The sequence below is a fragment of the Rhinatrema bivittatum genome, chromosome 1 (genome assembly GCF_901001135.1).
Source record: "Rhinatrema bivittatum chromosome 1, aRhiBiv1.1, whole genome shotgun sequence".
Taxonomy (NCBI): Eukaryota; Metazoa; Chordata; class Amphibia; order Gymnophiona; family Rhinatrematidae; genus Rhinatrema; species Rhinatrema bivittatum.
This window is the reverse complement of record NC_042615.1, coordinates 751,262,984-751,282,354: the sequence shown is the minus strand read 5'-3', so window position 1 is coordinate 751,282,354 and position 19,371 is coordinate 751,262,984. Positions and strand designations below refer to the sequence as shown.

General features: G+C 44.0%; 1 protein-coding gene across 4 annotated transcripts in view; it reads left to right on the top strand.

Annotated features, from left to right (window-relative positions):
* NIPBL (NIPBL cohesin loading factor) overlaps nucleotides 1-19,371 on the top strand; it is a 1,214,062-nt gene that overhangs the window by 1,086,491 nt on the left and 108,200 nt on the right. For all 4 annotated transcript variants that reach the window (XM_029578690.1, XM_029578673.1, XM_029578682.1 and 1 more), the window contains one exon: nucleotides 17,832-17,939. In XM_029578690.1, coding sequence (XP_029434550.1) covers nucleotides 17,832-17,939 — 108 coding nt within the window. The remainder of the gene's footprint in view (nucleotides 1-17,831; nucleotides 17,940-19,371) is intronic.

Sequence of the window (19,371 nt, the reverse complement as noted above, 5' to 3'; positions counted from 1 at the left end):
TCTGGCTATAAATCAGGCCATGCCCTATAGTGTACCATACTGTACTGCATATCTGCAGACCTTGATTGGAGGTGTATGCACTGTGGGAGCCGGTGCAGAAGCGCTGTTGCCAGCTTCATGAGCAAGCAGAGACTCTTCCAAAGAGGTTTCTGAGGCCCACGGGGTGGTTGGCATGAAAACAGTGGACTTTTCAGGGCCCTTTACCTGCTCAGCACTTTAGGGCCCTTTGGAGGTTTTTGAAGCTGTGACTCTGAAGGTGGCCTTTCAGCGGGAACATCCACCATTTTGAAATCTTCCCAGGGTGTGTTCTCGCCAGAGTTTTCTCCCATGCCAATTTCTAATGCACTGGGGGGACCTCCTCAGTGTTAACTCTGGTGAAGATTCCAGTGCTTAATTTATCCAAGACTTCTGCCCTTCTAATTTATGAATTTTCTTTTTCAGTTTCTTGCAGGGGGGTGGGGGACTCTAAATTCTGTCGCCTTAGACTTGGTCATGGGCCAGGCAGCTTCGAGTCATTTAGTGATCAAATGAGTCAGGTTATGCCTGAACAGCAGAGGGTCTGTCTGTCTGCAGGGTGCCCATAGATTTTCGGACTGGAGCAGTTCTGAATCCAAGGAGGAAAGGGAACTGTCACTAGAGGGTGAAGAGGACTCAGTTCTCTGTTTGTATTTTAAGGATAAAATCACCTCTCTGATATCTCAAGTTGTCACTTTCTTTCAGATGCCTAATTTTAAGGATGAGGAGATTATTTTCTAAGATGCTATAGTAAGTCTTCAAAAGCCTTTCCTTTGCATTCAGAAATAGAAGGAATGCTTCTATCAGAATGGGAATAAAGGATATAAAAACACTAATCAAGCTCTACCCTTTACCTTCAGATGCTACTCACTGCCTCTTTCAAATGCCATGATTCAAAGTTCTAGACTCAGCAGTTACCATAAGACAACTATTCTTGAAGAGGGAGACAAAGCCTTAAGGATCCCAAGGATGTATTTTAAAAAAAAATATTAAAACATGTTTGCCTTCAACAGCCTTAGCCGTGGTTACATTGCTAGAGCACACTTGTATTGGGTGCAACAGATCCCAAATAAACAGGAAGTGGAGTCAGGTACTATCTTCCTTGCAAATGCTCTGTATGACCTTATTCTTCTAGGTCCATAGTCTCTTTTGTGGTGGTTTGCAAGCTGTTGTGATTGTTTCATTGGTAGTGGATACATGCTCCAAATTTTGTCTCAGCATACTTCTTTTCACAAGAAAGCTATTCTTTGGGAAGGACTTAGAGAAATAAAGCCACAAAAGCTCCCTGAAGATGAGGTCTGTTCTTAGTTGTAGCACAAAGAGGCAGGGAACAATTTGGAACACAGCTCCAAGGACCATCTGCAAGGTGATGGTTGTAGTAGTAGCAGCTTTCTTGTGAATGGAAAGAATTATTGTTCATGCGATCTGACGATTGCTTAATCAGAGCCAAGTCTCTCTTTAGGAGGACTTCTCAGTGTTCAACAGGTTATAGAAAGTTTAGCCTGAGTGATCAACTTTGCCAAGAGCAAGCTCTCCCCTTCCTAGTCCCTGAATTATCCCAGGACAAGCAGGATGCTAGTCCTCACATATGGGTGAAGTCACTGACAGAGCCCTATTGCGGGAAAACTTTCTGTCAAAGTTTCTAGAAACTTTTGACTGGCACTGTGAGGCCACTGAGCATGCCCAGCATGCCATGATATTCTCTGCCACAGGGGTCTCACTCTAGTCTTCGTTTTTCCACGCTGCTGTAAGCATCGCGGAGATAGGAGCCCGTGAGTTTACTCACAATTTTTGACTGAAAAAGTCATTCTTTTCAAGAAATTTCTCCCATAAGGGATCTCACTCTCACTTCGTTCACCGACCGGTGACATTTCCATTGTTTTTACAGTAAGTAAAAACGCTTTTTTCTTCTCAGAGAAATTTCCCCGCTTTCATCGACGGCTGTCGATAGTAATATGGCTTCGGGGTTTAAAAAATGTCCGATTTGCAATCGGACCATGTCTATCACAGACCCGCACCTTGAATGTGTGGTCTGTTTAGGAGACAAACATGACATTTCCTCCTGCCCAAAGTGTGCAGAAATGACTCCTAAAGGAAGGAAGCTTCGACAAGAAAAAATGGAGCACCTTTTTCACCTCCAACTTCTTCCTTCCCCTTCGACGTCGATGAAATCTTCCCCAGCAGGAGCCACTAAAAAAGTCCTGCTGAAGAAACGTCGCCCAGACGGATCAGGAGATAGGACATCACCCACACCGTTGACGGTATCGATAAGGTCTGTAACCGAATCGCAGCCTAAACATAAGCATTGACACCGCCATGCACAGACGTCACCGTTACCTCCCTCCCAGGGAGAACCGACTGCAAAGTGGCAAAAACATAACGAAATACTGCCACAGTCAGGGCCTGCATCGACGGAACCCGTACAGCCTTCACAAGAGGTATCGGCTACTTTTCCATCTGCGCCAACCATTCCACCGGTGCCACAGGACTTGACACTGCTAATCAAATAAGCAGTAATGCAAGCCTTAAAAGAACAAATTCTGGCGACCGTGCCGATGCCGGCGATACCGCCGATGCCGGTGACGTCATCGATTCCGGTGACATCACCAATGCCGGGACTTGTCTCGATGCCAGGGACAACCCCGATGCCAGTGCCACCGTCGATTCCACTGACGACCTCGATGCCAGTATAGATACAAACTTCGGTGCCTTCAGTCTTACCAGATGTCAGGCCGATGCCGATGACTCCATCGGTTCCGGCACCGATGACAATCTTCATGACTGCACCAATGCACGGAAAACACAAAACAAAGACTGTAACTTCGAAGACTTCATCGAAGACATTAAGAACATAAGAACATAAGAAAATGCCATACTGGGTCAGACCAAGGGTCCATCAAGCCCAGCATCCTGCTTCCAATAGTGGCCAATCCAGGCCACAAGAACCTGGCAAGTACCCAAAAACTAAGTCTATTCCATGTTACCATTGCTAATGGCAGTGGCTATTCTCTAGGTGAACTTAATAGCAGGTAATGGACTTCTCCTCCAAGAACTTATCCAATCCTTTCTTAAACACAGCTATACTAACTGCACTAACCACTTCCTCTGGCAACAAATTCCAGAGTCTAATTGTACGTTGAGTAAAAAAGAACTTTCTCCGATTAGTTTTAAATGTGCCCCATGCTAACTTCATGGAGTGCCCCCTAGTCTTTCTACTATCCGAAAGAGTAAATAACCGATTCACATCTACCCGTTCTAGACCTCTCATGATTTTAAACACCTCTATGATATCCCCCGTCAGTCGTCTCTTCTCCAAGCTGAAAAGTCCTAACCTCTTTAGTCTTTCCTCATAGGGGAGTTGTTCCATTCCCCTTATCATTTTGGTAGCCCTTCTCTGTACCTTCTCCATCGCAATTATATCTTTTTTGAGATGCGGTGACCAGAATTGTACACAATATTCAAGGTGCGGTCTCACCATGGAGCGATACAGAGGCATTATGACATTTTCCGTTTTATTCACCATTCCCTTTCTAATAATTCCCAACATTCTGTTTGCTTTTTTTACATTATTTACTTTTTCGATGCCGAAGCCTTCACCAACGGTGCCACTCCCTCCTGGGGATCCAGGACACCCAGAGTCAGCACTCCACCAGATAATCATAGAAAGGTATCAGGATCTGCTGGACTCCCTTCCCTCTAATCCAAGGGAGGAGAACCCTGAAGATTCATCCCCTGAGGATCCACTTCCAGGACCTTCTGGTATCCCTCCTCTCCATAAGACTTCTCCACCTCCACAACACTCCCAAGCATATGACACTTGGAGTGACACTAACTCGGAAACCTCATCTGAGGATTTTATGTCTGAGCCAATCACCACCAGATCCCCGAAAGAAATCTCCACCAGAAGATTTTACTTTCACTATTTTTGTTCAGGAGATGGCGGATTCCATTCCTTTCAACCTGTTAACAGAGCAGGACACCAGACACCAAACTTTGGAGGTACTCCAGTATGTAGACCATCCAAAACAGGTTGTAGCCATACCAGTGCACGATGTTCTCTTAGAATTACAACATCGCCTCTGGGAACATCCCTGCTCCGTTCCAGCAGCCGTCAAGAGAATGGATAGTACATACCTAGTACAATCTACTCCTGGATATCAGAACGAGCCTTCTCGACAGCTGGACCTACGATCTGGAATGCCATTCCCCCGGATCTCAGACAGGAACCTTGTCTGTTGACTTTAAAAAAAAAAAAAGAAACTTAAGATATGGTTGTTCAAACAAGCATTCCCCTAATCAACACAAGCATTAGCCATGTCACAGTCCAGTCTTAGGCCTACCAAACACCTTCCATCTCTATAGTTGTATTTGTTATGAGTTATCTGTCTCCCTCTGCATTTCCTTCTTCCCAGTTACATATCCCTGTTTTACTGTAACTTTTTTGATCCTTCTGGTTGTTAATGTTACGATACTTTGTTTCCTGTAAACCGATATGATATGATCTACATCATGAATGTCGGTATAAAAAAGCATTAAATAAATAAATAAGTCACAGCTTCCCCACCACTCAGTAATGGTGAAATCAGCTCAAAAACAATCAAAAAGAATAAGAACCCATTCATCAAATCCCCCAGGCAAAGAACATCGTTTTTTGGATTCCCTGGGTCGTAAACTATATCAAGGGGCCATGTTGAACTCTAGAATTTCTTCCTATCAGCTCTACATGACCCAATACCAGAGAAATTTATGGAAACAAATTCAGGAATTTGTCCCATCTCTCCCAACTCAGTATCAGGAAGCAGCCCAGGCCATCATCCACAAGGGCCTGGAGGCCGGTAAACATGAAGTCCGTGCGGCCTATGACGGATTTGAAACAGCTTCAAGGGTAGCTGCATCAGGTATCAGCGCCAGGAGATGGGCATGGCTTAAGGCCTCAGACCTTACGCCTGAAGTTCAGGAAAAACTAGTAGATCTCCCCTGTCTGGGAGACAACCTTTTCGGATCCAAGGTCCAAGATGCTGTGTCTCAGCTAAAAGAACACACGGAAACACTGAGACAGCTTTCTTCCCTTCCACAGGATCCCCCTATGCACACAGGGCGTTGGCCTCAACGGAAGGATACCAGAAGACCTTATTACCGGCACCGGAGATATTACCCTCCTGCATCTCGACCCCGGCCTTCTAGAACACAACAAAGGCCGCAACCAAGACAACAGAGAGCAGCTAGGCCCCAACCTGCTCCACAGACAGGACCTGCTGCTGTTTTTTGAAACCACTTCCAGAGAACTCAGCCTTTTCTCAAATCCTCAGCCAGAGCTTGCAGTGGGAGGCTGGATATCCAAATTTTACAACAATTGGATACCAATAACATCAGACCAATGGGTCCTATCAATAATATCTCGAGGATACCAACTCAATTTCCTCTCAATTCCCACAGATTTTCCACCAAGTCAGCTTCATCTCAGTGAAAATCACATGATTCAGTTACAAGTAGAATTATCCACCCTTCTGAAAGCCAGGGCAGTAGAGCCGGTACCCCGACCTCAGAGAGGCAGAGGATTCTATTCCCATTATTTCCTCATACCAAAGAAAACCGGAGGCCTTCGTCCCATCCTAGACCTCAGAAATCTCAACAAATTTCTAAAGAAAGAAAAGTTCAGGATGGTTTCTCTAGGCACCATGCTTCCACTTCTTCAAACCGGAGATTGGCTTTGTTCTCTGGATCTACAAGACGCTTACGCCCACATTCCAATATTTCCCCCTCATCGCAAGTATCTGCGCTTCATGGTGGGTCAACAGCATTTCCAATAAAGAGTACTGCCATTCGGACTTGCCTCTGCTCCCAGAGTGTTCACTAAATTTCTGACAGTAATAGCAGCACACTTGCACAAGCAAGGTGTCCATGTGTTTCTATATCTAGACGACTGGCTCATCAGAAATCAATCTCATCAAGGAGCTCTGGCTTCTCTCAGTCGCACAATTACTGTACTTCACTCCATGGGCTTTCTCATCAATTATCAAAAGTCCCATCTTACTCCATCTCGCCTGCTTCACTTCATAGGAGCAGAATTGGACACCAACCTTGCAAAGGCCTTTCTACCCGAGGATCAAGCAGAAACAATGTCCCTGTTGGCAAACTTGATTTACTCAAAGAAACAAGCAACAGCTCATCAGTTTCTAACCTTACTAGGCCACATGGTCTCCACAGTTCATGTCACTCCTATGGCAAGGCTAGCCATGAGGGTAACTCAATGGACTTTAAGATCTCAATGGATTCAATCCATTCAACCGCTGCATTCTCCAATTCAAGTAACCCACCAGTTACATTCCTCTCTACTTTGGTGGGTGAACAAGGACAATTTGCACAAGGGCCTACCCTTCCAACAACCAGTCCCACAGATAACGTTAACTACAGATGCATCCACCTTGGGTTGGGGAGCTCACATAAACAATCTCCAAACCCAAGGTACTTGGACAAAGCTCGAAGCAACGTTTTAAATCAATTTCCTAGAGCTATGAGCTATACGTTATGCACTGCAGCGTTCAAGGACTGCCTTTCACACAAGACTGTTCTCATCCAAACGGACAACACAGTTGCCATGTGGTACATCAGCAAACGAAGGTACAGGCTCGTATCTCCTTTGTCAAGAAGCTGCACAGATTTGGGGCTGGGCCCTGAACCACTCAATGTTTCTCCGAGCCACTTATCTGGCAGGCATTCACAACGTAGTGGCAGATCGACTCAGTCGTCAGTTCCAACCACACGAATGGTCCCTGGATCCCTCAGTAGCGACCAGGATATTTCAGTGTTGGGGACAACCAATAATAGACTTCTTTGCGTCACATCTGAAGCACAAAGTGGACAAATTCTGTTCTCTACACAAACAGAAAAACCAGCCAGCCAAGGACGCCTTTGCTCGCCCTTGAAACTCAGGCCTTCTATACGCGTATCCTCCAATACCGCTCATAACCAAAACTCTTGTGAAGCTACAACAGGACAAGGGGTCCATGATACTCATAGCCCCATATTGGCCTCGGCAAGTATGGTTTCCCACACTTCTAGACCTCTCGATCAGGGATCCCATTCGCCTGGGTGTAGCTCCCACTCTCATAACTCAGGATCAGGGTCGGTTGTGCCATCCCAACCTTCAATCCCTATCCCTGACAGCATGGATGTTGAAAGCTTGATTTTACAACCACTCAATCTTTCCACCCACGTCTCTCAAGTGCTTATAGTCTCACGTAAACCTTCCACACGAAAAAACTATTCTTCCAAATGGAAAAGGTTTACTTTGTGGTGCAGGCAAAACAATATTGATCCTTTCACTTGCCCCACTACTTCTCTTTTAAATTACTTATACCATCTCTCAGAATCTGGCCTCCAGACTTCATTTATAAGAGTACACTCAAGTGCAATCTCAGCTTACCATAACAAGATGGGAGATGCACCAATCTCCACACAACCTCTTGTCAGCAGGTTTATGAGAGGTTTAACTCACCTTAAACCACCAATTTGGCCTCCAGTCACAGAATGGGACCTGAATCTGGTATTAACAAGACTCATGCGTTCTCCTTTCGAACCCATAAATTCCCGTGATCTTAAATTTCTCACATGGAAGACTATCTTCCTCATAGCTATTACATCAACTTAGAAGGATTAGTGAGTTACAAGCACTTGTCACGTACTCACCCTATACACAGTTCCTACATGACAAAGTGGTTCTCCGAACACAACCAAAATTCCTCCCCAAGGTAGTTACGGAATTCCACTTGAACCAATCCATAGACTTACCAACATTCTTTCCAAGGCCTCATTCTCACCAAGGGGAACGAGCCTTACATACCTTGGACTGTAAGCGTGCGTTAGCTTTTTACTTAAACCGCACTGCAGTCCACAGGAAATCCAATTAACTTTTTGTATCTTATGATACAAACAAACCGGGTAAAGCAGTGGGTAAACATACTCTATCCAACTGGTTAGCAGATTGCATACAGTTTTGCTATGAAAAAGCAGGCCTTCCTCTCCAAGGGCGAGTAAAAAGGCACATGTAAGAGCAATGTCAACCTCAATAGCACACTATCGTTCAGTGCCAATCCTTGACACATGTAAAGCAGCAACATGGAGTTCTCTTCACACCTTTGCAGCTCATTACTGTTTGGACAAACAAGGACGACAAGATTCAGCCTATGGACAATCTGTCTTAAAAGAACTTGTTTCCAGTTTAATCCCAACTTCTTCTACATCCAACCTGCTGTGATCTTCGGCTGACTCATTTCAACAACAATACTTCACTGTTACCTCAATACAAATTGACTCAGCCTCTAGCTTGCTAATCACCCATATGTGAGGACTAGCATCCTGCTTGTCCTGGGATAAAGCAAAATTGCTTACCTTGTAATAGGTGTTATCCCAGGACAATAGGATGTAGTCCTCACGAAACCCAACCGCCACCCCGTGGAGTTGAGTCCGATACGTTTTATTATTATTTTATTTTTTGCTAAAGCTTATTGCTACCTACGAGACTAGAGTGAGACCCCTGTAGCAGAGAATATCATGGCATGCTCAGTGGCCTTACAGTGCCAGTCAAAAGTTTCTAGAAACTTTGACAGAAAGTTTTCCCGTAATTGGGCTCCGTCAGTGACATCACCCATATGTGAGGACTACATCCTGCTGTCCTGGGATAACACCTATTACAAGGTAAGTAATTTTGCTATATCGAGGGGCTCTTTTTGATAGCAGAGCCAGCTGGATTTGTCTGACTCAAGAAAAGAGTGATCAAGATCGTAGGACAGGTGAAGTTTTCTTGCTCAAGAGGCTTCCAGGGTTTGGGATTATCTGTAGTTCCTGGGATCCATGGCAGCCACTTTGGAATTAGTTTCATGGCCTAGAGCCCCATGTTTCCTCTATAGTTTTCCCTTCTTTTTCATTGATCTCCTCAATCTCAGGACTACGAAATTCACCTTTCTCTTCTGAAGTTAGTGAGCTAGAGCCTCATGTAGTGGGCATCCCCGCTGAATTTAAGGTTGGGAATGGATCTGGTATCCCCTTCATGCATACTCCTCACAACAGATGCAGGCTTAACAGAATGGAGAACTCACTACCAGGTTTAGATTTCTCAGGAACCCTGGTTGTAAGAGGAGAGTTCAGTGTCCATCAACAGATTAAAAACCAGAGCCACCAGGATAGTGTTGCTTCTCTGCTATCCGTTGATAGAAAAAAAATGCAGTTTGGATCCTCTCAGACAATGCCATGGCAGTGGCATATATGATCAGACAGGGAAGTACCTGAAGCCAGGGAGTATCAATGAGGTAAGTTGTCTTTTTCAATGGGTGGACCAGAATCATCTTCATATATCTACAGCTCTGAAAGCGAGACTAGAAATCATCCAAGCAGATTTTCTCATCACAAACATACAGTACCACAGAGATTGCAAACTCAGCTTTGGAAGCCTTTTATCAAATAGTGGATCAGTGGGGTACACCTTATATGGAACTAATGTTGTCTCACAAGAATATCAAGTCTTTCCAGTTTTTCAGACATAATCTAACAGTGGCTCAAGAGAAAGCTGCTTAGAAGTCTTTCCTTCCTGGCCTTGAGGACCTTGAGGAGGATAAAGTATCAGAGTTTCCTGGTAGTTCCAGTAGCTCTGCATTTGCCGAGAAGACTTTAGTATGCAGATATTTTAAGATTTCAAATGGAATTCCCAATTCAGTTTCTCAAGACTAGGCTTCTCTTAAATCAGGGTCCAGTTTTCATGGCTCCATTTTGCTTGTACGGCGTGGCCCTTGAGAGATCAAACTTGTGAATTAAGGTCTATTCCTCCACTGTAATTTCTACTCTGTTGAAGATGCTTAAAGTTTCTGTTCCTCTGGCATATGTCAGGTTTTGTTGCCTGTCTGTGGGGCACTGCAAGGAGAGATTGGTGGCTCCTTGATGGTCAGATATTTCTAACATCTTCACTTTTCTCCAAAAAGAGTTGTACAAAGGTCTTACATGCTCTTAAGGTTCAAGTAGCAGCAATCGCATGTTATAAAGGGACAATCTAAGGATTGTCCATAGTTTCCAGTTTGGATGTGTCTCATTTCCTTCAGGGAGTAAAGCAGGCTCTTCCTCCCTTTTCATCTCTGGTTCTTCAGTGGAATATTAACCTAACCTATAAAGGTTTAATGGCCTCGCCTTTCAAGACTCTCACTTAGGCTGTGCTGAAAGATCTTTCTTTCTGGTATCCATTTGCTCAGCTAGGCATATATCTGAATTGTACTTTTCCTCTAATTCAGTATTTCTGTGTCTGTTTCTTTCCTCCTTGTCTAAGGTGCTTCTTTCCATGTAAATCAGACAGTTTTATTTGTCTACATTGGTAAGGATATATCTCTCTGGTTTTTGGATGTCAGTTGAGACCTTCAGAGGTATCTCGAAAGCATTAATCTGTTCCAGAAATCAGATAAACTATTTATATTGTTTGAAGGTAGTGCAAAGGTGAGACAGATTTGAAGGAGACTTATTCAGTGGATTACAGAGTGAAATTTGGCAGTGTATGTGACAAAAGGTCTTCAAGTTCCAGAGGGCCTTTGAGCCCAGTGTACGAGTGATCTAGCTTCTTGGGCAGAGTCGTCAGCCCTGGCCCCAGAGGACACGAATAAGGCAGCCACTTGGTTTTCCTTACTTTCAGTTATAAAGCACAAAGTTTGAATATTCATGCCAGGGAAGAAGAAGCCTTTGCAGCTAACATTCTTGAGGCGGCCCTCCCATTTTAATTGGGGCTTGGGTACTTTCCACATGTTTGGACTGGTGTAGCAGGATGATAAGGAAGGAGAAATGTACTCTTACCTGATAATTGCAGACCCTTGTTTGTGGAATTCACTACTGGAGTAACTCCATTTAATTTCTTGTCAAAAATTGTTTAAAAAGCATCTAGAAATCTATCTTTTCCAACTGGTGTTTCAAGGTTCCTCTTTTTTTTTTTTTTTTTTTTTTTTTTTTTAAGTTCCTGAAGTTTTTTTTTTCTCTTCCTGAACATGCCCATGAAAAATGCAGTCTTTTAATTTTGATGTTTATTTCACTTTACAGTATGTATTTTATTTGTTAATGCTTGATTTGTTTGTTTTTATTATTATGTACGTAGTGTTGTAACCTGCTGCGAATGTTGGAGTATACAGGCTATACATTTTTTAAATTAAAAAAATAATTTCCTTTCCTTGAATCCTGCTACATCAGTCCAGAACTCACCCGAGAAGTTTAGGCCTCTCTGTTTTTTGGAGAGGTTCCTTTTTTGCAGATATAATCCTAACCTTCATTGAGGAGGATTAAGGTTCTCGTGTCTTTCTATTTCTGCCTTTTTTGTTCACATGTTTTGTTCTAGGGAGGATTAGGGAGATATTCTTTCTTCAAGGATCCTTCTAGAGTGAGTTATATATTATTTTTTATTTTAAAAAATTATGAATAGTTCTTTGTCTTCCTTGCTTTGTAATAAGAATTCTGACTTTTTTGCCTAGACTGCATCACCATAATTATTAGTGATAATGTCATAGAAAAGCTGAGTTCTCTGCCTCCATCTGCTGGGGAGAGAAATAAATCCATTTGTCTGGACTGGTATACCTGGATTCAAGGAAAGGAAATTATCAGATGATAATATATTTCTCCTTTTACCCATAGAAATGGCTTTAAAAATTAACTTCTATATGTACAGTTCTATATGCAAGGCCTGTTGCAAATATTTCTGAAATATTCAGATATTTGGATTTTTCTTTTTTAGATTTTTTTTTATATTCTGCTTTTCACGCTTTTTTCAGCACTTCAAAGCGGTTTACATTCAGGTACTGTGTAGGTATTTCCCTATCCTCTGAGGGCTTACAATCTAACAGGTCGATACTGTAACGTGCGGTTGAAGATTTCCCGTCTGTAACGTGCTGGGAGCGCACAATTCGGACGCGTAAGGCGATCCAGCGATACAGTCTCCAGTTTCACGCGTCCTTAGCGCTTCCTAAAACAGACGCATAACCCTTTCCGCACGCAGCATGTATATGATATGTAAATGAACGAATTAGCTGTATAATGAAGGAATTAGCTATTCCCCTCCGATACTGTAACGCGCGCCCCGACTATCGCTGCCATTTTGCCCCGCGTTTAACCTGCTAACTTACCGCCTACCCCTACCCCTGCGTTAGAGGCAGGGTAAGGGTAGGCGGCAAGCTTTCCCCCAGCCCCCTCTCACTTGCCCTGGCCACGTCCATGGATGCTGGCCTCCGGGGCAGCTCCAGTCCTCCCCCCTCCTCCCGAAGAAAAAAAACGAAAAAAAAGTTGCGAGCGAGAGGGGAGAGGACGGCAATCCTACGCTCTGCGACTTACTTTTGCAGCCCCCCTCCTCCGGACATCGTGGCTTCCCCCGTGCCAGTTCCCCCTCCCCTCCTCCCGAAGCAGGGCGCGAAAAGCAGCCTTGCTCCGGGAGGAGGGAAGAAGGGACTGGCAGTGTAAAGCGGCGAAGCGACTTACTTTTTGCAGCCCCTTCCGGACATCGGACGACCTCTCCTGCCTCCAGCTGCTCGCGAAGATGGACACCTGCACGGCCGCTGAAGACGTGACGTCACATGCCGTGACGCCAAACGTCGTGATGTCACATCTTCAGCGGCCGTGCAGGCGTCCATCTTCGCGAGCAGCTGGAGGCAGGAGAGGTCGTCCGATGTCCGGAGGGGGCTGCAAAAGTAAGTCGCTTCGCGCTTTTCGCGCCCTGCTTCGGGAGGAGGGGAAGGGGAACTGGCACGGGGGAAGCCACAATGTCCGGAGGAGGAGGGCTGCAAAAGTAAGTCGCCAAGCGCAGGATTGCCGTCCTCTCCCCTCTCTCTCTCGCAACTTTTTTTTTCACTTTTTTTTTGCTTCGGGAGGAGGGGAGAGGGGACGGCAATCACGACTTCCTGGTATCTGTCATTTCAAATGACATTTGAAATGACAGATACCAGCGTGGCCGTGAAGCGTTAGGCCCGAGCACCCAGGTTACTGTATAGGCGCTCTATACAGTAAAATGGGTTGCGCGGGCCTAACGCTTCCCTAACACTTCGCAGACACGGCATGCATTTGCATGCAATTAGAAGAGAGTATCGAGCAGTAGGTGAAGAGAACTGTGCGTGTGGGGAACGAGGGTGCGCCAGGCACTGCCGCACTCTTTCTACCGCGGCCTTAGAGTATCGACCTGTAAGTTTGTACCTGAGGCAATGGAGGGTAAAGTGGCTTCCCCAAGGTCACAAGGAGTGGTAGCGGAACTTGAACCCTGGTCTCCTGGTTCAAAGCCTGCTGCTCTAACCACTAGGCTACTCCTCTCCTCTGACATACCTGTACAATATCTTACTAAATGCAAATCAGACTTTTTGCCTATTCCTAATGTAATACATATCAGCAAAGTATCTGTCTGTTATGTGAGCAAACAAGGCATCTAAAATGCCTGAAAAGTTTAATATAGATAAAATAAAAAAAATAACTATACCATTTTTGACCAGCTTTTATTTTATTCTTTGCCTTTTTTGAGACTGGTTTGCAACTTCAAAGCAGTTTACATTCAGATACCTTTGGTATTTTCCTGTTCTCAGAGCTTCTAATCTAAGGGGCGGATTTTAAAAGCCCTGCTCGCGTAAATCAGCCCGGATTTACGCGAGCAGGGCCTTGCGCGCCGGCGCACCTATTTTCCATAGGCCTGCCGGCGCGCGCAGAGCCCCGGGACTCGCGTAAGTCCCGGGGTTTTTTGTCGGGGGCGTGTCGGGGCGGGGCCGACCGACGCGGCATTTTGGGGGCGGGACGTGGCATTTTGGGGGCGGGCCCGGGGCGTGGTTTCGGCCCGGGGGCGTGGCCGCGCCCTCCGGAACTGCCCCCGGGTTGCGTCTCGGCGCGCCAGCAGCCCGCTGGCGCGCGGGGATTTACTTCTCCCTCCGGGAGGCGTAAATCCCCGGACAAAGGTAGGGGGGGGGGTTTAGATAGGGCCGGGGGGGTGGGTTAGGTAGAGGAAGGGAGGGGAAGTAAGGGGAGGGCGAAAGAGAGTTCCCTCCGAGGCCGCTCCGATTTTGGAGCGGCCTCGGAGGGAACGGAGGCAGGCTGCGCGGCTCGGCGCGCGCCGGCTGCCCAAAATCGGCAGCCTTGCGCGCGCCGATCCTGGATTTTAGCAGATACACGCGGCTACGCACGTATCTACTAAAATCCAGCGTACTTTTGTTTGCGCCTGGAGCGCGAACAAAAGTACGCGAACGCGCCGTTTTTAAAAATCTACCCCTAAATGTATACCTGATGTCATTGTTGTATCATTAAATGCCATGACTACCACGTATAACTATTTTTCATGTGATTTTTTTAATCGGTTTCTGTTGAAATATGTCTATAAAAATACGTTGCAAGTAATCTGAGGAATTTGGTCAATGTAAATAGTATCCATTGGATTTTTCAGTGACTTTTCACATTTTCTGAATCCTCATTTTGTCCCTAACAGACACACACACACACATATATATATATATCTATGTGTATGTGTGAATATATATATATATATGATGTAAAACCAATTTATTGAGGCCTAAGCTTTCAAGGACAGAGTTCACTTCGTCAGATGCATGAAGTAAAGAGCAGAGGTAGGTAGAATATATGGGGGTGAGATACAGAACAAAGAGAAGGCATTGAATATACAGGCAGGGTGTGGAAACAAAGTAATAATAGCATTATTGTCCAGACTACTGACAACTGAGGTAAGTGTGAAAAGACAGAATGAACTGAGAATGGTTAAGTTCATTGATAATTGTAGTGTGCCATGAAGCAGTTGTGTCTGTTTAGATCTAGAGTGATGGCATTAAGTTTCGTGATGAGTTCTAATTCATCAGTTTCATGCTGGCGTGTTCCTTTGAAGTTCCTTTGCAGAAGTATGCCAACTTTATGGTCAGATAGAGAATGTCCTGGGAGGTTGACATACTCACCTACTGAATGTTGCCATTTCTATTGTCAGATTTATGTCCATTTATTCTTTTCCTTAGGGATTGACCTGTTTGTCCTATGTAGACCGAGGAATGACATTGCTGGCAGGTGATGACATACATTACATTGGAAGAAGAGTAGATGAATGAGCTCTGGATTTTGTAGTTAATGTTGTTGGATCCTGTGATGATATTGCCTGGGTTAATATGTGGACAGAGTTGGCATCTGGATTTCTGTCAGGTCTGATTCCTGAGTTGTCATTGTTGTATGATTTGTGGTTGCTGGTGAAAATATGTTTGAGGTTGGGGGGGGTTGTCAGTAGGCCAGGATAGACTTGCCACTCAGCCTGTGAGAAGGTGATTATATTGTCCAGGATGGGAGCTATAGGCAACGAACAGAGGTGTTTTTGTTATTTTCTGTTTTTGAGATGATCCTGTATTAAAGTGTTCCTGGATATTTGTCTGGTTCTGTTGATCTATTTTCTTACCTCATTGGGTGGGTATTGTAATTCCAAAAATGTCCGATATAATTTCTCCAGATGGGAGTCCCTCTCCGAGGGGTCAAAACAGATGTGATTGTACTGTAATGTTTGACTGAAGGCAATGTACTGGGGGGGGGGGGGGTGGCTGGAGGCATGTAGGTATGTGTGGCAATTGGTGTGTTTCCAGTATAATGTGATTATTTATTTATTTATTTATTTATTTATTTTAAGTTTTTCTATACCGGCATTCGCGATGGGTATCGCATCATGTCGGTTTACAATTAACAAGTGAAAAGGTAACAAGAGGTCATAAATAACAATAAATAACATAAATTAAAAAGGTAGTAGTAATAGTAACAATATACAAGTGAAAGTTAAGGGTTGCAGTTACAATAAAACAAGGTAGTATGTGTCCCTTATGTAGCTGGACAGTGGTGTCCAAAAAGTGGACTTGCTGTGTGGATTATTCCAGGCTCAGGTTGATGGTGGGGTGGAGTTTGTTCAGTTCTTGATGGAATTCTTTTAAGTGCTTCAAGTCCATGGGTCCATATGATGAAGATGTCATCAATGTACTTGAGGTAGAGGAGCGACTTCTTGATATAGAAGTTGAAGAAACGTTCTAAATCAGCCATGAAAATGTTATCATATTATGGAGTCATGCGGGTTCTCGTGGTAGTGCCATGGTTGCAAGTCCTTTTCAGATCTGAAGTAGTTGTGCGTGAGGACAAAATGGCACAGTTTGTTGGCCAGATCAGCTGTGGTGGCATCTGGGATCCTGGCATCCTGTTGGCTAGTAATCCATCTTTGTGAGGGTTGTTGGTGACATTGGAAATGACAACATTCAGAAACCAGAAGGTGAATGTTTCAACCTTCCAGGACATTCTCGATCTGACCTTAAATTTGCCATACTTCTAAAAAAGAAATTCAAAGGAACATTCCAGCATGAAACTGTTGAATTGGAATTCATCAAAAAACTTAACACTATCACCCTAGGTCTGAACAGAGACAATGACTTCAAGGCACACAACTATCTTTGAACTTAACTGTTCTCAGATCATTCCGTCGTTTCACACGTTCCTCAGTTGTCAGTAGTCTGGATTATAATGCTATTATCACTTTATTTCCACACCCTGCCTACCTATTCAATGCCTTGTCTTTGTTCTGTATTTCCCTCCTCCTCCCCCCCTCCCTCCCAATCCCCATATATTTTAAACAACCTCTGTACTTCACTTCATGCATCTGATGAAGTGGACTCTGTTCTCGAAAGCTCATGCCTCAATAAATTGTTTAGTCTATAAGGTGCCACCTGCCTCATGTCATAGTTGCTGTACCAGACTAACATGGCTATCCCTCTGAATATATATGTATATTTTACACACAACTAATTACCTTTCTGTGAAGCTGACTTGCATTTACTTTCTTGTTAATATTCAGTAAGCCTGCCAATGGAGAAGCTATCCAGACAACTTTAGGTGAATATGCAGAGATGATAATCCAGCTAAAAGTGCTAATGAATATACTTCGATAAAGTTATCTGGATAACTTTGCTGCCCACCAGCATACTGAATATTGAAAACAAAATTCTAGCAGGCCTAGCAACAGTCAGTCCCCGCACCCCTTAATCACCCAAGAAATGTTGATCAAATTAGTGCTGCCCAGTGGCTCCTCTTCCCCACCCTTCAAAAAATATTTACTAAAGTAGCTCTGCCTAGCAGCTCCCCTCCCGCTCACCAAAGAAATATTTACCAATATCTGCCGAGCGGTCTTCTCTAATCCTCCAAAGAAATGTTTACAAAAGTAGTGCTTGCAGCATTTAATGAATGGACTAATCATGTGTTTCATCAGTCACAGTTATGTTAAATTAGTACTTAAGTGCCTATAGCTTTCAGTGTTATTGACACTGAATATTTAGCAAAATTGGAAGAGGTATGAATCCACCCTTTCTCCTGCTCTTCAGTGGAGATACGTTTTGAGGGTGAGAGGGGGGGGGTCTGGATTTTCCAATACCTATTTTAAAGGTAGGGGATGGGGGCGTTGGTCAACATCAGTCAGCAGTGCTACTTTGGTAAACATTTCTTGGAGGGTAGGAGTGTGGGGATCAGACACAGTTTGGCTGCTGGATTGATTTTACTTGTTGTTCAGCTTAATTTAGGACATAAGTTTTTCTGTTGAAAGTTAGCCATATACTTTTTAAATAAAACCACGCCCCCTGGAATTCCCCAGAAACTACCTCCTTTTATCCAGTTGTTTTAGTCTATTATTGACTTACCCAGCTAAAATTTATTTACTAGGCAGGGTGGAAAATTTAAAACTCAGGATTTGTCCAGGTAATTTGAAAAGTTACCCGGGCAAACCTTTTTAAATATCAACCTATTTATTTTTATTTTTTTCTTAGTGTGTGCCATACTTAATTGCAATGGGAACGGACCCAGAGCCCTCTATGCGGAACAAAGCTGACCAACAGCTGGTGGAAATAGATAAAAAATATACTGGATTCATTCATGTATGTACTGCTTTAAATTGCATTTCTTTGGTTAAACAGAATTCTGTCGTCATTGTGTTAGTGGATCACCTTTTAATAATCCAAAATTTGTAGATGTGCTGGGGTATATTATAAGCTTTCCAACGGATGAAAAAGGTAGCATTGGTCCATTCTAATCTCTCACCTCTACACTTTTTCTGTATTAACCCCATTTAATTTCATGCAATGGTGGAAGTGTTTACCCAATCTGCATTATTGGACATATAGCATCAGAACTGTTATGTGGGTAAGAGGGGGAGTAATGGGAAGGATCAGAGACATTTAAGGATCAGAGACAGGCAGGGGCAAGAGATTGTAAAGAGGGTTAATTAAGGGTTTTGGAAACATATTTTGTTGGGGGAGAGGGGGAGGTATCTTTAAAAAAAATTATTTAAAAATTATAAAGATAATACAGTTGACAGGATGAAGCTAGCTAATTAATGCACCCTAAAATGTTACATTTTAAAAATGCCAAATGAGGCGTGCATTGCATCATACACAAGACTGTGCACATGGGCCTCAAGGATGTGCTGACATGAACAATAGCTAATAAAATCATAATGCAATACATAATAAAATGTATGTATAAATTCTTTAAATTGGTATAAGCATATTTACCTCTTGTATGTTGTTAGGAACATGAACAATAACACATAGTGGGAAAAATTTGACGAAACCTTGCTGCTTTGATGTATGCATTTGCCTTTGTGTGTTCCCCCCAAAAAATGCCACCACTATCTCCTGCTTTCTCATTTTTCCCTTCTGTGTTCTTTCTGTACACTGCATTCTTTTCTACATTCCTAACCTTTTCCATTAGTTTCAGGCTGATACAGTGCAGTGTGCTCCGACGGAGCGATTGGACGCGCGTTTTTGACGCGCGTCCAACTCCCTCCCCCCCCGAACCTAATAGCGCCCGCAACATGCAAATGCATGTTGATGGCCCTATTAGGTATTCCTGCGCGATACAGTAAGTAAAATGTGCAGTCAAGCTGCACGTTTTACTTTAAGAAATTAGCGCCTACCCAAAGATAGGCGTTAATTTCTGCCGGCACCGGGGAAGTGCACAGAAAAGCAGTAAAAACTGCTTTTCCGTGCACCCTCCGACTTAATATCATGGCGATATTAAGTCAGAGGCCCCCAAAGATTAAAAAAAAAAAAAAAAATTTAAATGGGCCTGCGGCTCGCGGGTTGAAAACCGGACGCTCAATTTTGCCAGCGTCCAGTTTCCAAACCCGTGGCTGTCAGGGGGCTCGAGAACAGACGCTGGCAAAATTGAGCGTCGGCTGTCAAACCCACTGACAGCCGCCACTCCTGTCCAAAAAGAGGCGCTAGGGACGCGCTAGTGTCCCTAGCGCCTCTTTTTGCTGTGGGCCCTAATTTAAATAAATTAATTTAGTGAATCATGCGCACAGGA